The sequence below is a fragment of the Cyprinodon variegatus genome, unplaced genomic scaffold, assembly GCF_000732505.1.
Source record: "Cyprinodon variegatus isolate N-32 unplaced genomic scaffold, C_variegatus-1.0 Scaffold1193, whole genome shotgun sequence".
In the NCBI taxonomy this organism is placed as follows: domain Eukaryota; kingdom Metazoa; phylum Chordata; class Actinopteri; order Cyprinodontiformes; family Cyprinodontidae; genus Cyprinodon; species Cyprinodon variegatus.
The window spans coordinates 199,671-216,806 of record NW_015151646.1 but is presented as its reverse complement, the minus strand read 5'-3'; the positions used below and the strand labels follow the sequence as shown (position 1 = coordinate 216,806).

Here is a 17,136-nt window from a genome sequence, read left to right as displayed (position 1 = left end):
TTTGCATAAAAGTGACAGAGCATTAAAACAGCTCATTCTGTAATAATGTAATAATTTTCTGTAATAATTTTCTTGTAATTAACCTGTTGTAGATAGTCTATAAACCTATTCAAACTTGTTTATAGGTACCTTTTAAATTCATGTTTTGTATTGCAGAGGAACAAAAGTCTTCTCTCATCAACTCATAATGGCTAAAAAGCTCTATGTTTTTCTCCAAGGTAGAACCAATTGTCCCCACAGAAGGAACATTTCTGCTACATCTCATTCATTAGATACAGGTCGAAGGTTTGCCCTGAGGTTACCCTGTTAACTGAACGTTTTCCTTTTCTGTACAAGTTTTTCTTTACTATCACAAAGCAAAGAACAACAAAATGCAACTACTTTCAAAAATATCCAGATCTACGCTCTGTCCTGAAATCAAAGAGAGAATCTCACAATACTACACAGTCCACGAATAAGAAAGAAATGTTGTTTTATTTCCTTTAAAAGCCTCTACTGTGCCTAGATATAGGGAGACGTTTTATGCCTAATGATTCATAGGTCGGCTAAACCTATTGGAGTTCAGGTACTGAACTGAAGCCAAGTGGAAAAACAGCCCAAGTTCAGAGCAAAATGAATAAAAAAATCTGGTAGGACTGTCAACTGATCAACTAATGACACCATTATGTTCAAAATGACTAACAGCAGCTGGTTCTGAAACTAATGCTTACATATTATGTTACCTATTAATTATTAAAACTTGAGTCTTTCTGTTTGAAGAAGGAAAAAGTCCCGCTTAAGTTCTACTGCAGCATCGTTCTGCTGATGTCTACTGTTTCCTCTGAGAAACTGCGGCACGGATGACATTGGCAGGTCTAACCTAAATAATTGGCTGACTTTGAGGAATACACTGAACACCGATGAACAGATTTACTCTTTACTGTATTCCTATAACTCCTCATATGAACTCTCCTTTTTTCCCCCATCTTTTTCTAAATATATTCCAGCGTTGTTCTCGACAGAAGTCTCACGTACATCAGGTCTGCGTCAGTCTGTGATCTATAGCTCAGACTTGTGCCATAATCCCATTAGAAGCCATTAAGAAAAGCATCTTAAACTGATCCTCCTTCCTTCAAATGTGTCTTTGCCTCTAACAGGGCGAAGGGGGAATACAGGGAGGAGGGAAATTAGACGGTGGTGCTGGTCTGGAGTCACATGACTTATTTGTGTCTGTTGCAGAGAGTACAGGCAGCTGGCCAAATCCTCCCTCCTCCCTGACTCCTGCTTTTCCTCCTTCAAACACATGCGTTTTAAAGCCCACAGAAGCCGAGCCGCAGCGTCAGGATGCACGTGTGTTGACTGAATGTTTTGTTGGGGACAGTAGCATCCTCTGTCAGTAACCATGTCCCTCTTGTGTTGCTTCTCCCTCAGGGACTATGGCTCCAAGCGCAAGTCCGGTAAGTCACCTGCTTTTCTTCAATCATATTTGCTTCTTTCTCTTTCTGTTGCTCTTGGAGTATTTTTTTTTCTCTGATGCTGCATGACGAGTGTGCTGTCCATGTCTGTGTCAGTCTGTGGTTTATGTACAGCCCCACTGGGGGACAAACTCTCTGTTTTGTTGTGGGGTGGGCCATTAACGTTGCCAGTCGCCTTTTGGACCCAAGACTGTAAAGTTCAGGGTTATTAAGCAACAAAAACATAAAAGATGTGAAAGAAAAAAAAATCACTCAGCGGTTATATCTGTCAAAGTGAACTAGTTTTGTTAAAGATTATTAAGGCAGATAATGATAAGTTATTGAATATGTAATATAAAATGTTGTTAAGTCATTGTAAGAAAAATATTATAATTTTTTGTCAATTAACATTAATGTTTATCTAACAGCGCTTTCATTTAATATTGATGATTTTAAAGAGGTTTTGACACATTGAATATGTATGGAAAGATGTCTTTTATTACTAAATATATTTAAAGGCAGATTGTGTAACTTTTGGCCACTAGGGGGCTCTAGACCTGTAACTGCTCCTATGTTTCTTCTATTAATCATCGTAAAATAATAACAAAGATATATGCCTGTATACTAGGAGCAAAGTTTTAACTTCTCAGTCTAATAATAATGGTGAGAAAAGACAATCGGTTTTATTCCCGGCTTATTTTTTCAGGCTGCACCAACGAATAGACTCCTTTCCAAGATAGACTCTTGTTTTTCCTCGTGAACGATCCCTTTCACGTTTTCTCTTGTTAGCCTCCTCAGAAGGTTTACATTTTTTCCTTCCTGCAGACATAACCTGTAGTCGAGGCAGGCGGAAAATAGTCTAGAACAAGACTTACCTCCATGGCTATATTCCTGCAGCCATAATGCGTTATTCCAGGTCACATGACCTGGCCAATGACGGTGCATCTTCTACCAACTTGAGCTTGCAGTATTGATAGTGTCAAGCACGATATATTGGCCTGAGGAATAATTTAAAATAACTTAAATGTGTCAACTCTTTAGGTACAAAGTCTGCATTGTGCCTTTAAATAAATTATTCATTACATTTAATAAACATGATATTTATTAGATTTGAGAGGCTTTTGTTCCTTCATAGGCAGAGGTAGGAAAGAAGACAACAATTTTACTCTTTATAAAATAAAATGAATTTATTTGCTGCTTTTAAGCATTAAACAAATTAAAATAGTATTAATATTCACCATATAAGGACTCAAGTAAAAGAGCAAAAAAAGTGTTTGACAAGAGGGCTAATCGAGTACTGGGTAACTCATCTTAACAGCTGATTTAAAATATTTAAAGATCTCCTAAATTGAAAGAAAAAAATATTGTTATGAATAAATACTGGTGATAAAAAAGACTATATGAAAAACAAAATAATTTTAACAACACATTAGAGGTCTCACTTCGACATAAATTGTTAGTGTGTCTCTGGTTTAAATGTGTTTTTCATTCATTCAATCAAAGTGAGTAGAATAGCCAGAATTTTTACTCAAGTGAGAGAAAAGTTACTTCTTAATGATTTAACTCAGTTAAAGTAAAAAGTAAAGTGTAGGGAAATGACTCCTAAAAGTATGTTTTGTTCAAAAAGTTGCTAAAGTAATTATAAGTGGTTACTCCCCAGCTCTGATGACAGGGGTAGGGTTTAGATAGCCGTTTGGTTCATTTCCGGGATGTGGGAGTCATTTAGTTCAGCTCAGCTATATTTTGTTTCCATTGTTTCCTCTCATCTGCAGAAGTGAACCAGCCCATTCGATGTAATACATGTTTAATGTTTTCATTAATTCCTGGTCTTAAACAGAAGCTTTCTGACTGTTGGTGCCAGTACGGATTTATGCAGCAGTAGCTGGGCCTACTGTAGGCAGAGCTTTGGGACAGTCTGAGGACAGATCCCAGTGGTTGGCTTTAATTTCTCTGTAAAGCCTATTGGCTTAAACACATAAGCCAAAACAAGGAAAAACAGCCATCTTGTTTGACTTTAAGACCACTCATCCGTTCCCCACTGAAGGCTCTTTTAGCATATTAGCATCCTAAGGACTGCATGGCTCTTAAACAGTATTAGCCTGAAACTAGCTGCTTAACAAAAGCTCCAGGACATCTGGGTTTTTTTTTTTTTTTACAGTACATGTGCTTTAGATCTCTGCTTTTGAAAAAAGAAAAGGATTGTAAAATATGAATTCCTGAAGAGGCAACTGGCCATTTTATTAGGTACACTTTTCAGGCAACAGGTGAGGCCCACTTTTCATTTTTAGAACGACTGGTTGGTTTGAATTGGTTGTTACAAACCGGAGATTCAACAAGGTGTCAGAAACAAAGGCTGTTTCTCAATCTGTGTACTTGTGCATTCTCATGTGCTCATGAAACATCGTCAGCCTCAGCCCTAGTACCGTTCCAATTCACAAGAACAAAAAGACAGAGAAACGACAAAGTCCACAATGTTGTTCTCGCCCCTCCCTCTTTACCCAGCATGCATCAGAGCAGACTTAATTTTAAAAAAAGTTGAGAGGACCGCGACAACCAGCGGACCTCCGAGGCTAACGGCAGCCAGGGCTAATCTTAGCCCGTCTGCAGCAGCCCTCTCTCTGCATAGCCGTGTGTGAAGGACCACTGGCTCTGATGGCGAGTTTTTTGTTTTATTTGGCAAAATGTTTATTTGATTTGTGTTCTTCTGGCTGTGTTCATTATTATTCCCGCGCTAAATTAAAAAAGTAAGAATTTATTATTATCTAGAGACTATTAATAACGGAAGGTGAAATGCAGCTCCAGAGGAGCAGAGTGTGTGGTGATGTCATCAGTACGCTTTTGTCCCATTTTACCCATATTTATGTTGTGTGCTCCCGTTCTCCCGAATTCCAGACTCTCCTGTGTTCTTCTCAAGAACGTGCTTGACGAGGACACGCGTCCGTACTCGCATTCTTCTGAATTGAGAAATGGCCGTAGCCGCTGGTTTTTGTCCATCTCAGCTGACATGATGTCATCACACAGTTGCTGCAGATATATTGCTTGTCCAACCGTGTGGAGCGCAGTGGCCCTGAGGGAAGAGCAGCGAGTATGGAGTGAATTCCGTTCCATTATTGTTGCAAGCAAAGAACACATTTTATGAATTGAAATATTAAAAACACAAACCCAGAAAGAAAGTTTGAAAAACTTTTTCATGTAAAAAAAAATAAAAAAATAGAGCAACTTTGCTGTTTTCTCAGATTCTTCTTTTCAATTTTATTTTTAAGAGAAAACTGTACGTATTTAAAGGGACAGCATGTAAAAAATGTGGCATTTTTATTAGTAACAATCAAGTATTGGCTTAATAAATACATTTCTGCAGAAGTCTAATAACATCAGCCATTTTCATAGCTTGACATATTAGGGTGATTAGGTCGATTCAATACTGCCGGTGAAGACGGCTAGTTTGTTTGTTAGCCTACATTGGATAAGCTCTGATGTAACAGTTATCAGCTACCCATCATACCAGCTGACAAGCATAGGTGTCTTCCAGGTCTGGTTTTAGAGAAATGTTTCAAGTGTTTCATCGTTAATTTTAGTTGATTTGATATGGGTGACAGAGTTTGATGTGTCCCTTCCACAAAGAGTAGGTTGTCACTCTGCAGCTTCCGTAGTAGGCCTCTATTAATTGAGAGCCACCCATTTTCAATTCAGTTTATTTATATAGCACTATTTTACAACACATCATCTGAAGGCAGTTTACCGTTCACCAGATCATCCAGCCAAAACACCACTGATCTTTATTGATTCACTGGATTGCTACCAGGTGGAGTGAAGTCACTAGCCGCCATATTGGTACTCCCTAGTTAGAACGGTCAAAATGTAAACAATACATGCGCTACAGCATCAAACAACCATGAAGTTCTCATTTTCAGGAGGGATCAAGACTTTTAAAACAAAGATAAATTTATCACTTTGACACACATTTGCTATTTCATAGCATCAGTATAATACTGTCATTTATGATTAAAAAAAATAGGCACATCAAATTGCATATTCAGTATGAGGTCAAAGAAGTCTGTAATTTATGTAATACAACATATAATACAAATCCATCACAACAAAATTAATGTCTTAAAGGAGGATAATAATACAAATGTGCTAGAAGTGTAAATGGAACGCGTTTCCTGGATGGGAAATTTAATTGAAATTACAGTGATAATGTACATCTAATATACATGTATTGATTACATTGTTGTGGTAATTACATATAATTTCAAGATTTTACATCAAGACTGAATTACAAGTACAAATCTGTTAATGCTGTGGTATTTTTCTATATGTAAATTCTGAATGGATGATGCCATATACTTTTCTGCTGTCTCTGCATTAGCCTTTATATCTGAAAGATTTACACTAGAGCTAAATCAATGAACTAATTTAATAATTCCACAGAATTTCAGTTTCTACACTAGCAAAAACACATACATTTGTAAAATAACAGGCAACATCAAATTAATAGTTTGCTTTTTGCTTATAGTTGCAGCAAGAATCTGGTGATTTCCATATACTGTACATACAAGTATGTATGCACTCGCAAACATTAACACGCATACCCAAACTATACTATAGGTCACATCGGCGTATATATGGAATTTCTTGGTTAGTACATCCACTGACTGTAAATTTACATGTGAAACGACTTCCAACAGCCAGCAAACTGCTTGTTTTTGCAGCCAAATGCTACACATGTAAGAATTTTTATGGCACATCTCTGTGAGAGTGGGGAGTACCAAGATGGCGGCAGGTGACTTCAATTTTTTGGGGCTATCAGCAATCCGGTGAATAAATAGAGATCAGTGGGAGCCACCAGTTGGTCGATTGTAATTCACTTACTGTACCACTAGATGGAGGTAAATCTTACACATTTTTCATTTTTTCCAATTAATAATAATAAAAAAAATGTTTATATAGATTTTTAGGAACTATTCTTTTCAAATTGCATTTTAAAGATTACATCCATTCTGGTGGCGAGCTTAACTGCCGGGCGTTAGCAACAACTTTTTTATTGGTCAGCAGCAAATGTTTTCGTTTTGGGCTTGAAGTAAAAGGGAATGTTATTGGCAAAAAGCAAACTGAAAAGAATGCAATGTTACATTTTTTTTTTCTAAAATCACAGACCTGTACAGCAGAATTTTAAGAAAATTATGTTGTAAAAAGTGGAAAACCCCAAAATAAAGAAAATATGTAAAATCACCAAAGTTACGCTCAAAACCTTTTTGTAAAAAAGAAGTTCATCTAAGTTATTTGGATTTGGGCTGGATTTTTATTATTATTACTTTTTACGAAACCAAATGGAAACAAAAATGGAATAAAATTCACTCCATAAGGAATCTTGTTTCCTTAGAGGTTCCCTAGCTTGAATCCCACAGCTCTGGGGCCCCTTAATTCTCCCCCTGGGTGCTGCACAGTGGCAGCCTGCTGCTCCCAAATGGATGAGTTAATTGCAGAGGACAAATTTAACTTTAATGCAGGAATATAAATGATAATGGTTTGCTCAGACTCCCATAAAGATGCTGGTTTTCTAGCAGAGTATTTAAACTGTTCAGAACAGACAAGTTGATTGCAAGTTCAAGTAATCAACATACATTTACATAATCAAATATTTTAACAAAACAAATTAATTTAATGGCGAGATGATATTACCTTAATGATATGTTTTTACTGCTGTTTGACTAAACTGTTAGTGTTTTTTTTCCAGCAGATCGATAAAGTGGATATAAACTGTCTAAATGGACATGAAATGGATGCAGAATTGTAGCTGCTAAGGTTTAGTTGTAAGATGTTGGTTTTTCAGCACAGGTTAGGGTCAGGGCGCGGGTCTCGTCTTCCTTTGCAGGGCGCAGATGGAGCTTGTCCTCCCCCATGTGGGAGTCAGCTTTGCAGGGACTGGAGGAGTCTGCAGTCTTTGCTGCAGAGGCCACAGGGGTTGACGCTGTCAGACAGGCCTTACGTTGTTTACGTTGCGAAGCGGATAAGGTTTCAGGCTGACATCGGAATGACCAGTTGAATTTAGGAAGAACAGGAAGGAGGGCTTTGTTTTTAGGTGTGTGTTAGTGTTTTTACAAGTGTAGGAGTAACGGCAGGGGCCAAAGTGTGTTTACGGCTTTGACAAAGAGTCCATGCTCGTTCAGGTCTGGGTCTAGGAACGCCGCTTGTGGCATCAGAATTTGCTTTGACATCCACACCTCCCATTAGGACCCTATTATTTAACCTCCCACTGTGCTCTTAACCGGAATCAATGTGTTTCCTCCACTGTAGTGATTTCCAAAGCAGTGAATTTGGGACTTTACAGCCACGTTGATAGTGTGTTTACAGAGCAGTAAGTCAGTAGTGACAGTGCTTCAGTAAAATATGAGAGAGGAGAGAAAGACGGCTGCTCATAAGTAAGCAAAAGTGCTCATTGTGGAACAGAAACGGTCTGGGATGGATAAGAACCTCAAGCCTGAGGTAACAAGAATTCACGCCACACACTCATCCTGGATCTAGAACCGTCCATCATGGCTGACCCAACTTTATTCTTTCCCTCCAGCCCTTAAACCAGAGTTATGAATAAAACTGGTCAAACTGATAACAGCAGGCTCCAAGTGGAAAATAAAAATGTCAAGAAGTTACGAAAAGCTTAAATAAAATCAATAAAATGGGTATACTTAGAGTTTAAATGAAGGCTATGGATTTGTCAGTCCAAATATGGAGTGAAATCTGTTACATTATTGTTGCAAGCAAAAAAAACACATTTTGTAATTAGAAATAAAAAAATGCAACCCAGCAATTAAAATAAAAAAAAAACCTGTTTTCTGTGTATAACTGCCGTTTTGTCAGACATTATTTTTTTATTTCTTTTTTTAATTTAATTGTATTGTGTAATTTAATTAGTATTTTTCAAATTTCTCTTTTATAGGTTAAGTTTTACTTAATGGATTTTTTTTTTAATACTGTGTGAGACACCTCATATTCTATTTATTTTGAAGCCAAATACAATTGTTCTCTCTTGACGCACAAATTGAACAATTTCCAGGGATGTGTCCCCCGTAGCCTAAGCTGTCCCCGGAAATGCCCCAGATTTCACCATTTTAGGAATCAGGGGGAAAATGTTGCATATATTATTATTATGGTACAAAGATCGTGCTAGCATGCTGTGCACGGAAACGGCTGTTAACGTATAGATGAGGAGCAGAGTGCACCAGTTTTAAAACAGATGATGCCGACTGGACGCAGCTACCCTGTGTTAGACCGAAACCCCACGTCCTCTGTCATCTCCCCGCTCCGCTCCAGACCGCCTGCGCAAAGCAAAGCCTACAGCCTCTGTCTTACTGCTGTTAAAGATCAACTCCTCAGAGCTTGAGGAGAGCGTCCGCTATATTATTTTTAAATTCATTGGGGCAAATCATGTGGGAATGAATGCTTTATTTAATATAACATATAAAAAAAAAATCCCCATCACCATCCAGCATATGTAAAGACATATCATCAGAATTAAAATAGGAAACGGGGACATTGATGCTTTCATCCATTTTTACATATTTATTCATATTTACACAACAAAAATCAAGTGTAAAATCCAGGAATGTGCCTCTCCTATTTCCTAAGGTTGATTAAATGAATCAATCAATAGTTTATTATTGCCATCTGGTCATTCAGTCTTCGGTCTTCTTCCCTCCATCTTCTTTTTGTAGCGTGACTTCTACCTGTTCTCTGTTTTACTCTTCTAAGTAGATTTTTCCTGTGCTCTCATTCAATCTTCTTTCTATCAGTCTTCTAATCTTCCTCCTGTTCTATCAATCTTACACTAATCTAAAACAGACATAATACAATCAAAATCCTGTAACGACAGATCACTGACTAAACAAATTAGAGCATAATTCTTATATATTCCCAAAAACTAACACAGTTTATTTAAATTGTTAAATGCAAACTGTTGGTATATCAACATACCATGAAACAAATTTCTTATCTCGATAAAAATATTTATTTTATACTGAGAGGCTTAAAAGTTTCATTAAATCCAGTCACAACTTCCAAAAACATTTCTCACAACTTCAAAGCAAACTTCTTATCTCAGGCTTGGATAAAGAGATGCTGAGTTTGGAGGTAGAGAACAAACCATGTATGATTCTAATTATCCCTTTTGCAAAGATGCACAATAGAAAGAAAATGTTTTGGCAGAAACGTGTGATGGATGCTGATGGTGACTTTTATTTATGTCATTAAATTAAGAGTTAATTTCCTCATGTTTTGTTCCAGTGAATTTAATAATTATATTAAAGTCACGCATGCTCTCCTTGAGCCCAGAGGAAGTCGGAGCGGAGCAAGACGGGAGGAACAGCGGAAGATGTAGGCTTTGCACTGGAGGTCTGGAACGGGGCGGTTGCAGAGGATGTGGGTTTTCGGTGTAGTGAGGCGCTCTGCTCGCCGGGAATGTCTGGTCACCTTAGCCTAATCTGCACATTAACACACTAACTCTTTCCACGTAAATGGGAAAGAACACGATCCCCACAGCATGATGCTGCCTCCTCCATGTTTCTCAAATGAATTAGTATTTTTAAATTAATGTGCAATATCTGCGCATAGAGCACTTAACATGTAGCTCACTTTTAATTGATGCTCTATCTGATCCGAGTATCCATTTTCACCCGTTTACTGAGTCTTCTACATAAAAAAGAACGTTGATGGTTTTGTTTTTGGCTTACTTCTTGCAATTCTTCTATAGAGCAGAGTTTATCTATAAAAATACCTGAGCTGCATATGGTGCCGCTCCTCCAGAGTAACTGTATGCTTTATGGTAGTTTTAGTCTCCCCCCTACCTTGGAACTGTCTTGGTTCTGTTAAGTTTTCTTTCGAGTTTTCAGTTTCAATTTGATTCATATTTTCTTTTTTTCCTAGTTTTATTGGTTTAATTCCTATTTTGTGGTGTTTTTCTGGATATATTTGAGTTCTTAGGTATTTTTTGCTTGCCCTCTGTTGCAATCTTCTCTTGGTCTCCTTTTCCTTAGCTCCTTCTAGAAGCCTCTGTTCACACCTGCTCCCAATCAGCTCATTAGTCCTGTCTTTGTTCAGTCTCCCATATATACTCTCCCTGTGCAGTTCCTCAGTGCTGGTTCCTTGTGTTTCCCTGAGTTTTCCCATGAAGTTGTCTGGTTTTTGGTTCCATGTATTTTGTACTTTGGTTTTATTCAGATATTCAATTAAATCTTCAAGAACACACCTCTGCCTCTGGATTTGGGTCCTCAAAACCTCAACCAAACCCTGACAGGAACAAATTTGGAGTGTTAGGGAGAGCGATAATTTGGTTTCTCTCTTGGAGATGTTTTTTTTTCTTCTTCTTTTTAAAAAGGGCCCGGCCGGCAAAGGGGCAAAAAAAAAAAATGGCCTGAAGCCAAAAAAAAGCCCAACAGATTTTACTTTCACAAGTGGAGCAGTACGGCTATCGCCATAGCGTTCTGCTGGATTTATGCATATAAATAGCTTTATTATATTATCTTGGAGATGTTAACTTCATTGCTTGGGCTTAGAGCTAGTATGTGTGTCTATTTGTTGAGATTGATGACTGATTCAAACATCATGTATAGTTGTCTTAAAATAAAAAATATCCTGAACTTTGCCTTTAATGTACATAGTTTATATAGTTTTAACACTTTCTGAGGCTACTTTTTCTGCCTTCACTCCCTCTTTATCTTTATTTTGCACACAAATATCATTTAATGAAGATAAATTGGTTCATCTCCTAAAAGATGTTTCTCCTCTAGATAAATACTTTGTCAATACTGAGCGGCTGTTGGTGCTCTGACATTGTGTGTGTCCTTCTTATATGCTTTGCTTTGCTTTTGACAAATCACCACCTGTTACCTGTATATTGTAATGTATGTAGCAACGCTGTGCCTCCATGTGCTTTGGCAGCAGATTTAAGTGATGTAAAAAGTTAGAGCGCTCTCATGTTTCCTGTCATCTCTGAAGATGCACAGTCTGAGATCAAGTGCAAGAATTTTACCTAATAAGCTAAATAAAATCCAGTGAAACTGGTTTGCTTTAAGATTTTCCTCTGAAAGTTTTTTTTCCCTAGACTGAACCAATCAAGGGCAACAGAGATCATAAAAAAAATGTAAACTAATAGAGAAGCGATTTAGTATTTGTTAAAAGAAATGCAGGAGCTGAAACATTAGTTGAAGGATTAACTGTACATTGCTTATGAAGAGGACATAGAGGTAAAATATATTGATATTACCTTGTTAACTTTACTATATTTCAAACAAGGGAAAATTATTTATATGTTAAATATGGCCCATTATTCTTTTTCAAATCTATTGGAGTCAACATTTCTAATCTGTGAAAAGACTCCTACTGTACACTGCAAAAAAGCTAAATCTAGATAAGTAATTTTTTCTTAAAATAAGTGCATTTGTTCTTGAATTGAGGAGGTAAAAGAGACATTTTGCCAATGGAACAAGACAATTTACACTTAAAATAAGAAAACACAATTGCATTGTCTTATTTCAAGTGCATATCATCTAATTATCTTAGTTTAAGAGTAAAATTACTCATTCCATTGGCATACTATCTCATTTACCTGCTCAAATTAAGGGTGAATACAGTTAATTTAAGATTTTTTTTACTTATTTCTAGATTGTTTTTGCAGTGTAACTGTGTATGCAGCATTTGAAGTAACATAGTCTATTGCTTAAATACTTGCTAGCCTATTGCTTAAATACCACAAACATGAACATTTGATTCCTTTTCATTGTCGGAGCTTTACACTACAGATGGTCGTTCACCCATTCACACAATTATGCAGGTGAGCGAATTGGATGAGAAACTAGTGTTTGCTTTGTGTCATCGTAGAGATCTTTGCTGCTACTTTCCTCAGCAAACTTTTAAACCGCTCCACAATGAGCTGAAAACGGACCTGGAAACGGTCGTTGTGAAGCCCACAGCCAGAGCCGCTCTGCACTGAAACTCGCAACAAGCGTGGGGCAAACCGCGGCCTGTCTGACAGGCACATAAATTGTTGTGGTTTCTCATGACTTGCTGCTATATCATTTGTTTCAGAGATTGACTAAAGCCAAACTCTGGTACTGTAGGCAGGGCCTTGGTGTCGCTTCACCCCATGAGCTTGGAAGCTTCTGATGATTGACCCACCTTTCCAAAATAAAATGATCAAATGTTAGCTGTTCTAACATTTGATTATTAAGGATGTTTGATATTGTTGTTCATTCTTTTACTATTGTATGAACACCAATAAATTATTTTTTAAAACCTAGATAAAAAAAAACACTGTATGTCCTGATTGTAGTTCTTCAGTCTTGCATGTATTTTAAATTGAAATTGAGCTTATTTATTTTATGTAAATGAGACATCAACATAAAAGGCAACTGTATGACATTTTTGAACATTTCTTTCCATCTATCTGCAAGTACCTGTAGCAATAATTACTGTTGGAATGGTACAGGGACAAATGATGGAAAACAGTATTTTTATGCCATGGAATAAAATCAAGAGCTAATATGGAGATCAGAAAACTAGTAGGAAGACACAAAGGTTTAAAAAGAAAATGGATAAGATTATAACAATAGCTGTTTTTCAAAATAAGATCCCATATATAGATTTTTTTTTTGTCAGACATTGGAATAGGTTAATATTGCAATGGTAATATACACTATATGGATAATTAAATTTATTTATATAGCACCAATTCACAACACGTCATCTCAGGCACTTTACAGTTCACCAGATCACCCAGTAAAAATGATTCAAAGTTTTCTAAGGAAAACCAGTTGATGGCATCAACTCATTGACTCAAAGGCAATCCGTCACACTAAGCATGCTTGTAGCGACAGTGGAGAGGAAAATCTCCCTTTAAACAGGAAGAAACCTCCAGCAGAACCAGGCTCAGTGTGAGCGGCCATCTGCTGAGGCCAACTGGGGTTCAAGGGGACAGAAGCAGAGACACAAAAATCAACTGTAAAAGGCGGCCCCGTCCAGGAAACACACAGCCAGGCAGACGAGCTCCGAGCCAGCTCCCATATCAGAGGATGAAGAGAGCACATCCAGCCAGTCACGGTCAGAGAAACACACTGGAAAAACAGGCTGATCTCCAACATCTATAAAAAAAGGTGTTGATGGCAGCAGCACAGCTGATGTTTCTCTCCAGGATGGAGTCACAGCCAAACAGGAACAGACGAGGTGAATCTAATTGGGAAATGCTTTCTTTACAGTACATCAATAACTTTGCAATAACATGGGAATAACATAGCATGTCAAACTATATTACTTGGTAACAAGAAAAACTTTACTTGGTAATAACCCAGAACATAAGGTAAATACGCAGGTAATTAGCTTAATGTAATTGTAACAATTGTATGTTACTATGTAACACTGTAGACCTTTGGCGGGTATTTACCATTAGGTCCCGCACAACAGTTTCTATCATTCGCCACTACCTGCCAACAGCTTACAAAGTAAATTGTAACTTGTGATCAGGTAAATAAAGTGAATAAAATAGAACTGAAGTTACTTATAAATAAGAGTTTAGTTAAGAAATTGGCTTTCTGTTATGCCAAGTAATAAACTGCTTTTTACTAGTTAAAAACACATTAATTTATACTGCCTGTGAAATGACTGAGTTACCTGGTGATAATTACCCCATTTACACTACCCTTGAAAAACCGTGCCGAGACCGGTCCGCGCTCAGTAATTGAGATAACTTATCGTGTGTAAATGGAAAGCAAACTGAACTGAACCGAGCTAGACTCAACCGGACCGAGCTAACTGCGTCCAGTTCCAGAGGTGGGCTCAGCTCGGTTTTTCCCCTGCTCGGTTCTTTGATAACAAGAGCGCATGAGCAGAACGCATCATCTCCGTCTGGCTGCACATCCCGATTCACACTCCATTCCAGAAGTTGGCGGTAATGCCCCTCCGGAAGTTGCTTGCCAACCAACACTATAAACAACAATCGAAACCTTCTCCACGCAACATTTTGATTTGCTTGATTCCCTCCTTCTTCATCTTCTTGCGTTTTATGGCGGTTGGCAAACAACTTTTGGTGCATTACCGCCACCAACTGCTTGATTTCCTCCTTCAATACTGGCAGTAATACCGCAGATCGTCACTAGGAGGCGAGGAGTTGAGGAACCGAGATAGCGTGATGTGTAAACTGAACCGAGCTCGGACCGGTCTTGGCATGGATCAGTTTTTCAAGGGTATTGTAAATGGGGTATATGGTTTGACATCTAAGAAATCTTACATTACCTTGTCCAACTAAAATTTGAAGCACAGCACTTACCAAAATTCTCCATAAAGTGTTTGTTGTTACGTAGTAATATAGTGTAACTTGCCACCTTATGACCATGTTATTACATGGTTATTTGTGGATTGTAAAAAGTGTTACAGATAATTGTATATTCTTAACATTTTTTTTACACATTCAATTAAATTTAGTTTAAAAGTATTGAACCTAAAGCTAAATTGAATGTCGTAGGAACTGATTAGCTATTTTTGAATTAGTTGTTGTAGATGTTAATTAATACCTGTTGGCAGGAAGGATGTCTGTCTCGGACTGGATCTGGAGAAACCTTTACAGGAAGACACTGTGTTGGTGTTTAACAGTCTTTTGAAAGCTCAGGATGCCCACTGTTGCCCATAACGTTCTTCCTTTTAATGAAGAACTTTCTTGAGTTTTCGTGCACGGCGAATGTGCAAACAAGGGAGTTCTTTTTCCAGATTGACGAGTCCAGCCAGGGCCATCTCTCTGAGTCTGACGTGGTTTTTGGACGTACAGTGAGAGCAGATAGATAGCATCAGAGCATCGGGCCGTACGGCGTGAGAACATACAGCTGTGAACTTAAACCCTGTGAGTTCATCGTACAGCCTAAGCTGTAGCTGCGTGGAATGATTGGAAATATTGTACAGTGTATACCTGGCTTATGGCACCATACTGTGGAAATCTGAGACAGAATTAACAAATTATATTCAACTATTGTATAAATAAGCTAATAAAATCCCATCCGCTAATCCTGTTATTATATATTTTTTCTCCTTATCAATGTAATTTATTAGTGGAAGATCAGTGCTACATAACCAGCGTTTGCACGAGATTTCTGCTTGATAGACCTGCTCTCTACCTCTGAGTGTTGCCTTAACCCTTGTTCCACCTTCTCTCTGTGTGTTGTCTGGTAAAGGAAATTTAATTTCCTGGTTAGAGCTCCTGTTGTTTGGAAACATGGGGTTGGTGGTTATTACGGACCTCCTCTGGCATTCCAGGAGGAACGATAGAAAATTTGGAAATTTAGGAAGAGACACTGCAAAGGTCATAAGAGAAGGTTGGAAGGCTGTGCAGATAGGTGGGGTGCTGATTGTTGTTTTCAGCTGGGGCTGTTTGAGCAGTTAGATGCCCTTCATCTTTTCACCCATCAGTTGGAGAAACATTTTCTGTCCATCACTTCCAGATGAGTTGGCCCTGACTCTGGATCCAACTCTGATAAACCTCTGCTTACTTTTTCTTCTGTCTGCTGTGAAGCTAAATAATTTCTCTCTCTCTCTTTCTCTTGTGTTCCTCCTCCTTTTTGTCTGCAGTGTGGATGTACGGCTTTACAGACAGCCCGAGGAAAGAGGCCTCAGGTAGCCTTGTGTGTGTCTTTGTCAACATGTTTGATATGCATGTGCTATGAGAGCCACAGGCCAGTTGCGTCACGTCTGTTATCTCAGTTTATTTCTCTTCACACCTCATCTCTCTCTGGACATCTGCTTTGCATGTCCCATCTGCTCTGAATCACTATATCTGCCTCCCTGCACATTGTTCTTCCATCTCAGGATGGATGAACCTGCCTGAGTAAAAGCGTAGCTGGATGTAGAGCCAGACAGTAGGTATGCATGTAGCATATAAAGTGCTTTGAAATCCAGTCCTTTTTGGTCTTGGTTTGCTTCCCTTGATCTCATGCACTTCTCTTTGGTGAAAGGAGAAGCATTTCTATTTGTTTAAGCATCAGACTTAACTGCTCTTCAGGTCGTAAGAAAATAATATACTTTCATTGTTTTAAAAAAAAGCTTTTTGTTTGACAGCGACCAAACAGGAAGCGCTGTTTTTTAAATTTTTCGTTGTATTAAGCTGTAAATTAGAACACTCAATAGTGATAAGGGTGATTTATCTGTTTTGTTTGTTTAATTTTAATAATCAAATCAAAGTTCATTTATGTAGCACTTTACAACATCAGGAAGACCAAAGTGCTTCACAGAAAGATAAAAACATTGCAGGAAAAAAACCCAACTAAAATCCTAAGCATAAAACAAAGTGTCCTAAGAATTAAAAGCCAGTTTAAAAAAAATGAGTCTTTGATTTGTACTTAAAAGATGCAGAAACAGTGAGAACCTACAGACCGAGGGGCAGGTCGTTCCACAGTTTAGGTGCAGTAACCACAAAGGAATCATGGCCCCACTGTTTATACCGGGACCTAGGGACGTCCAGAACCATTTGATCAGCTCTGCTGGGGCGATGTCCGGTCACGTTAAATATAGCAGAATAAGACCATGAAGGGCTTTAAAAACAAGTATTTAAACTTTAAAATCGGTCAAAAATCATTTTGACAGGTCTTTGTAAAGAATAATCTAGTCGTCGAAAAGTTGTAAAATGGCGTTCCATGTTTATGCAATCCTTCTTAAATTTTGTATATATATTTAA

General features: G+C 37.9%; 1 protein-coding gene across 3 annotated transcripts in view; it reads left to right on the top strand.

The window, feature by feature from the left end:
• Positions 1–1,338: 1,338 nt before the first annotated feature.
• Positions 1,339–17,136, top strand: part of LOC107102049 (SH3 and PX domain-containing protein 2A-like) — a 70,637-nt gene continuing 54,839 nt past the window's right edge. For 2 of the 3 annotated variants that reach the window (XM_015401209.1, XM_015401207.1), the window contains exons 1-2: positions 1,348–1,436; positions 16,035–16,079. In XM_015401209.1, the coding sequence (XP_015256695.1) occupies positions 1,382–1,436; positions 16,035–16,079 (100 nt within the window). In that variant the 5' untranslated portion in view covers positions 1,348–1,381. Of the gene's footprint in view, positions 1,437–16,034; positions 16,080–17,136 lie in introns of all 3 variants that reach the window. The other variant, XM_015401210.1, reaches the window with a different exon arrangement.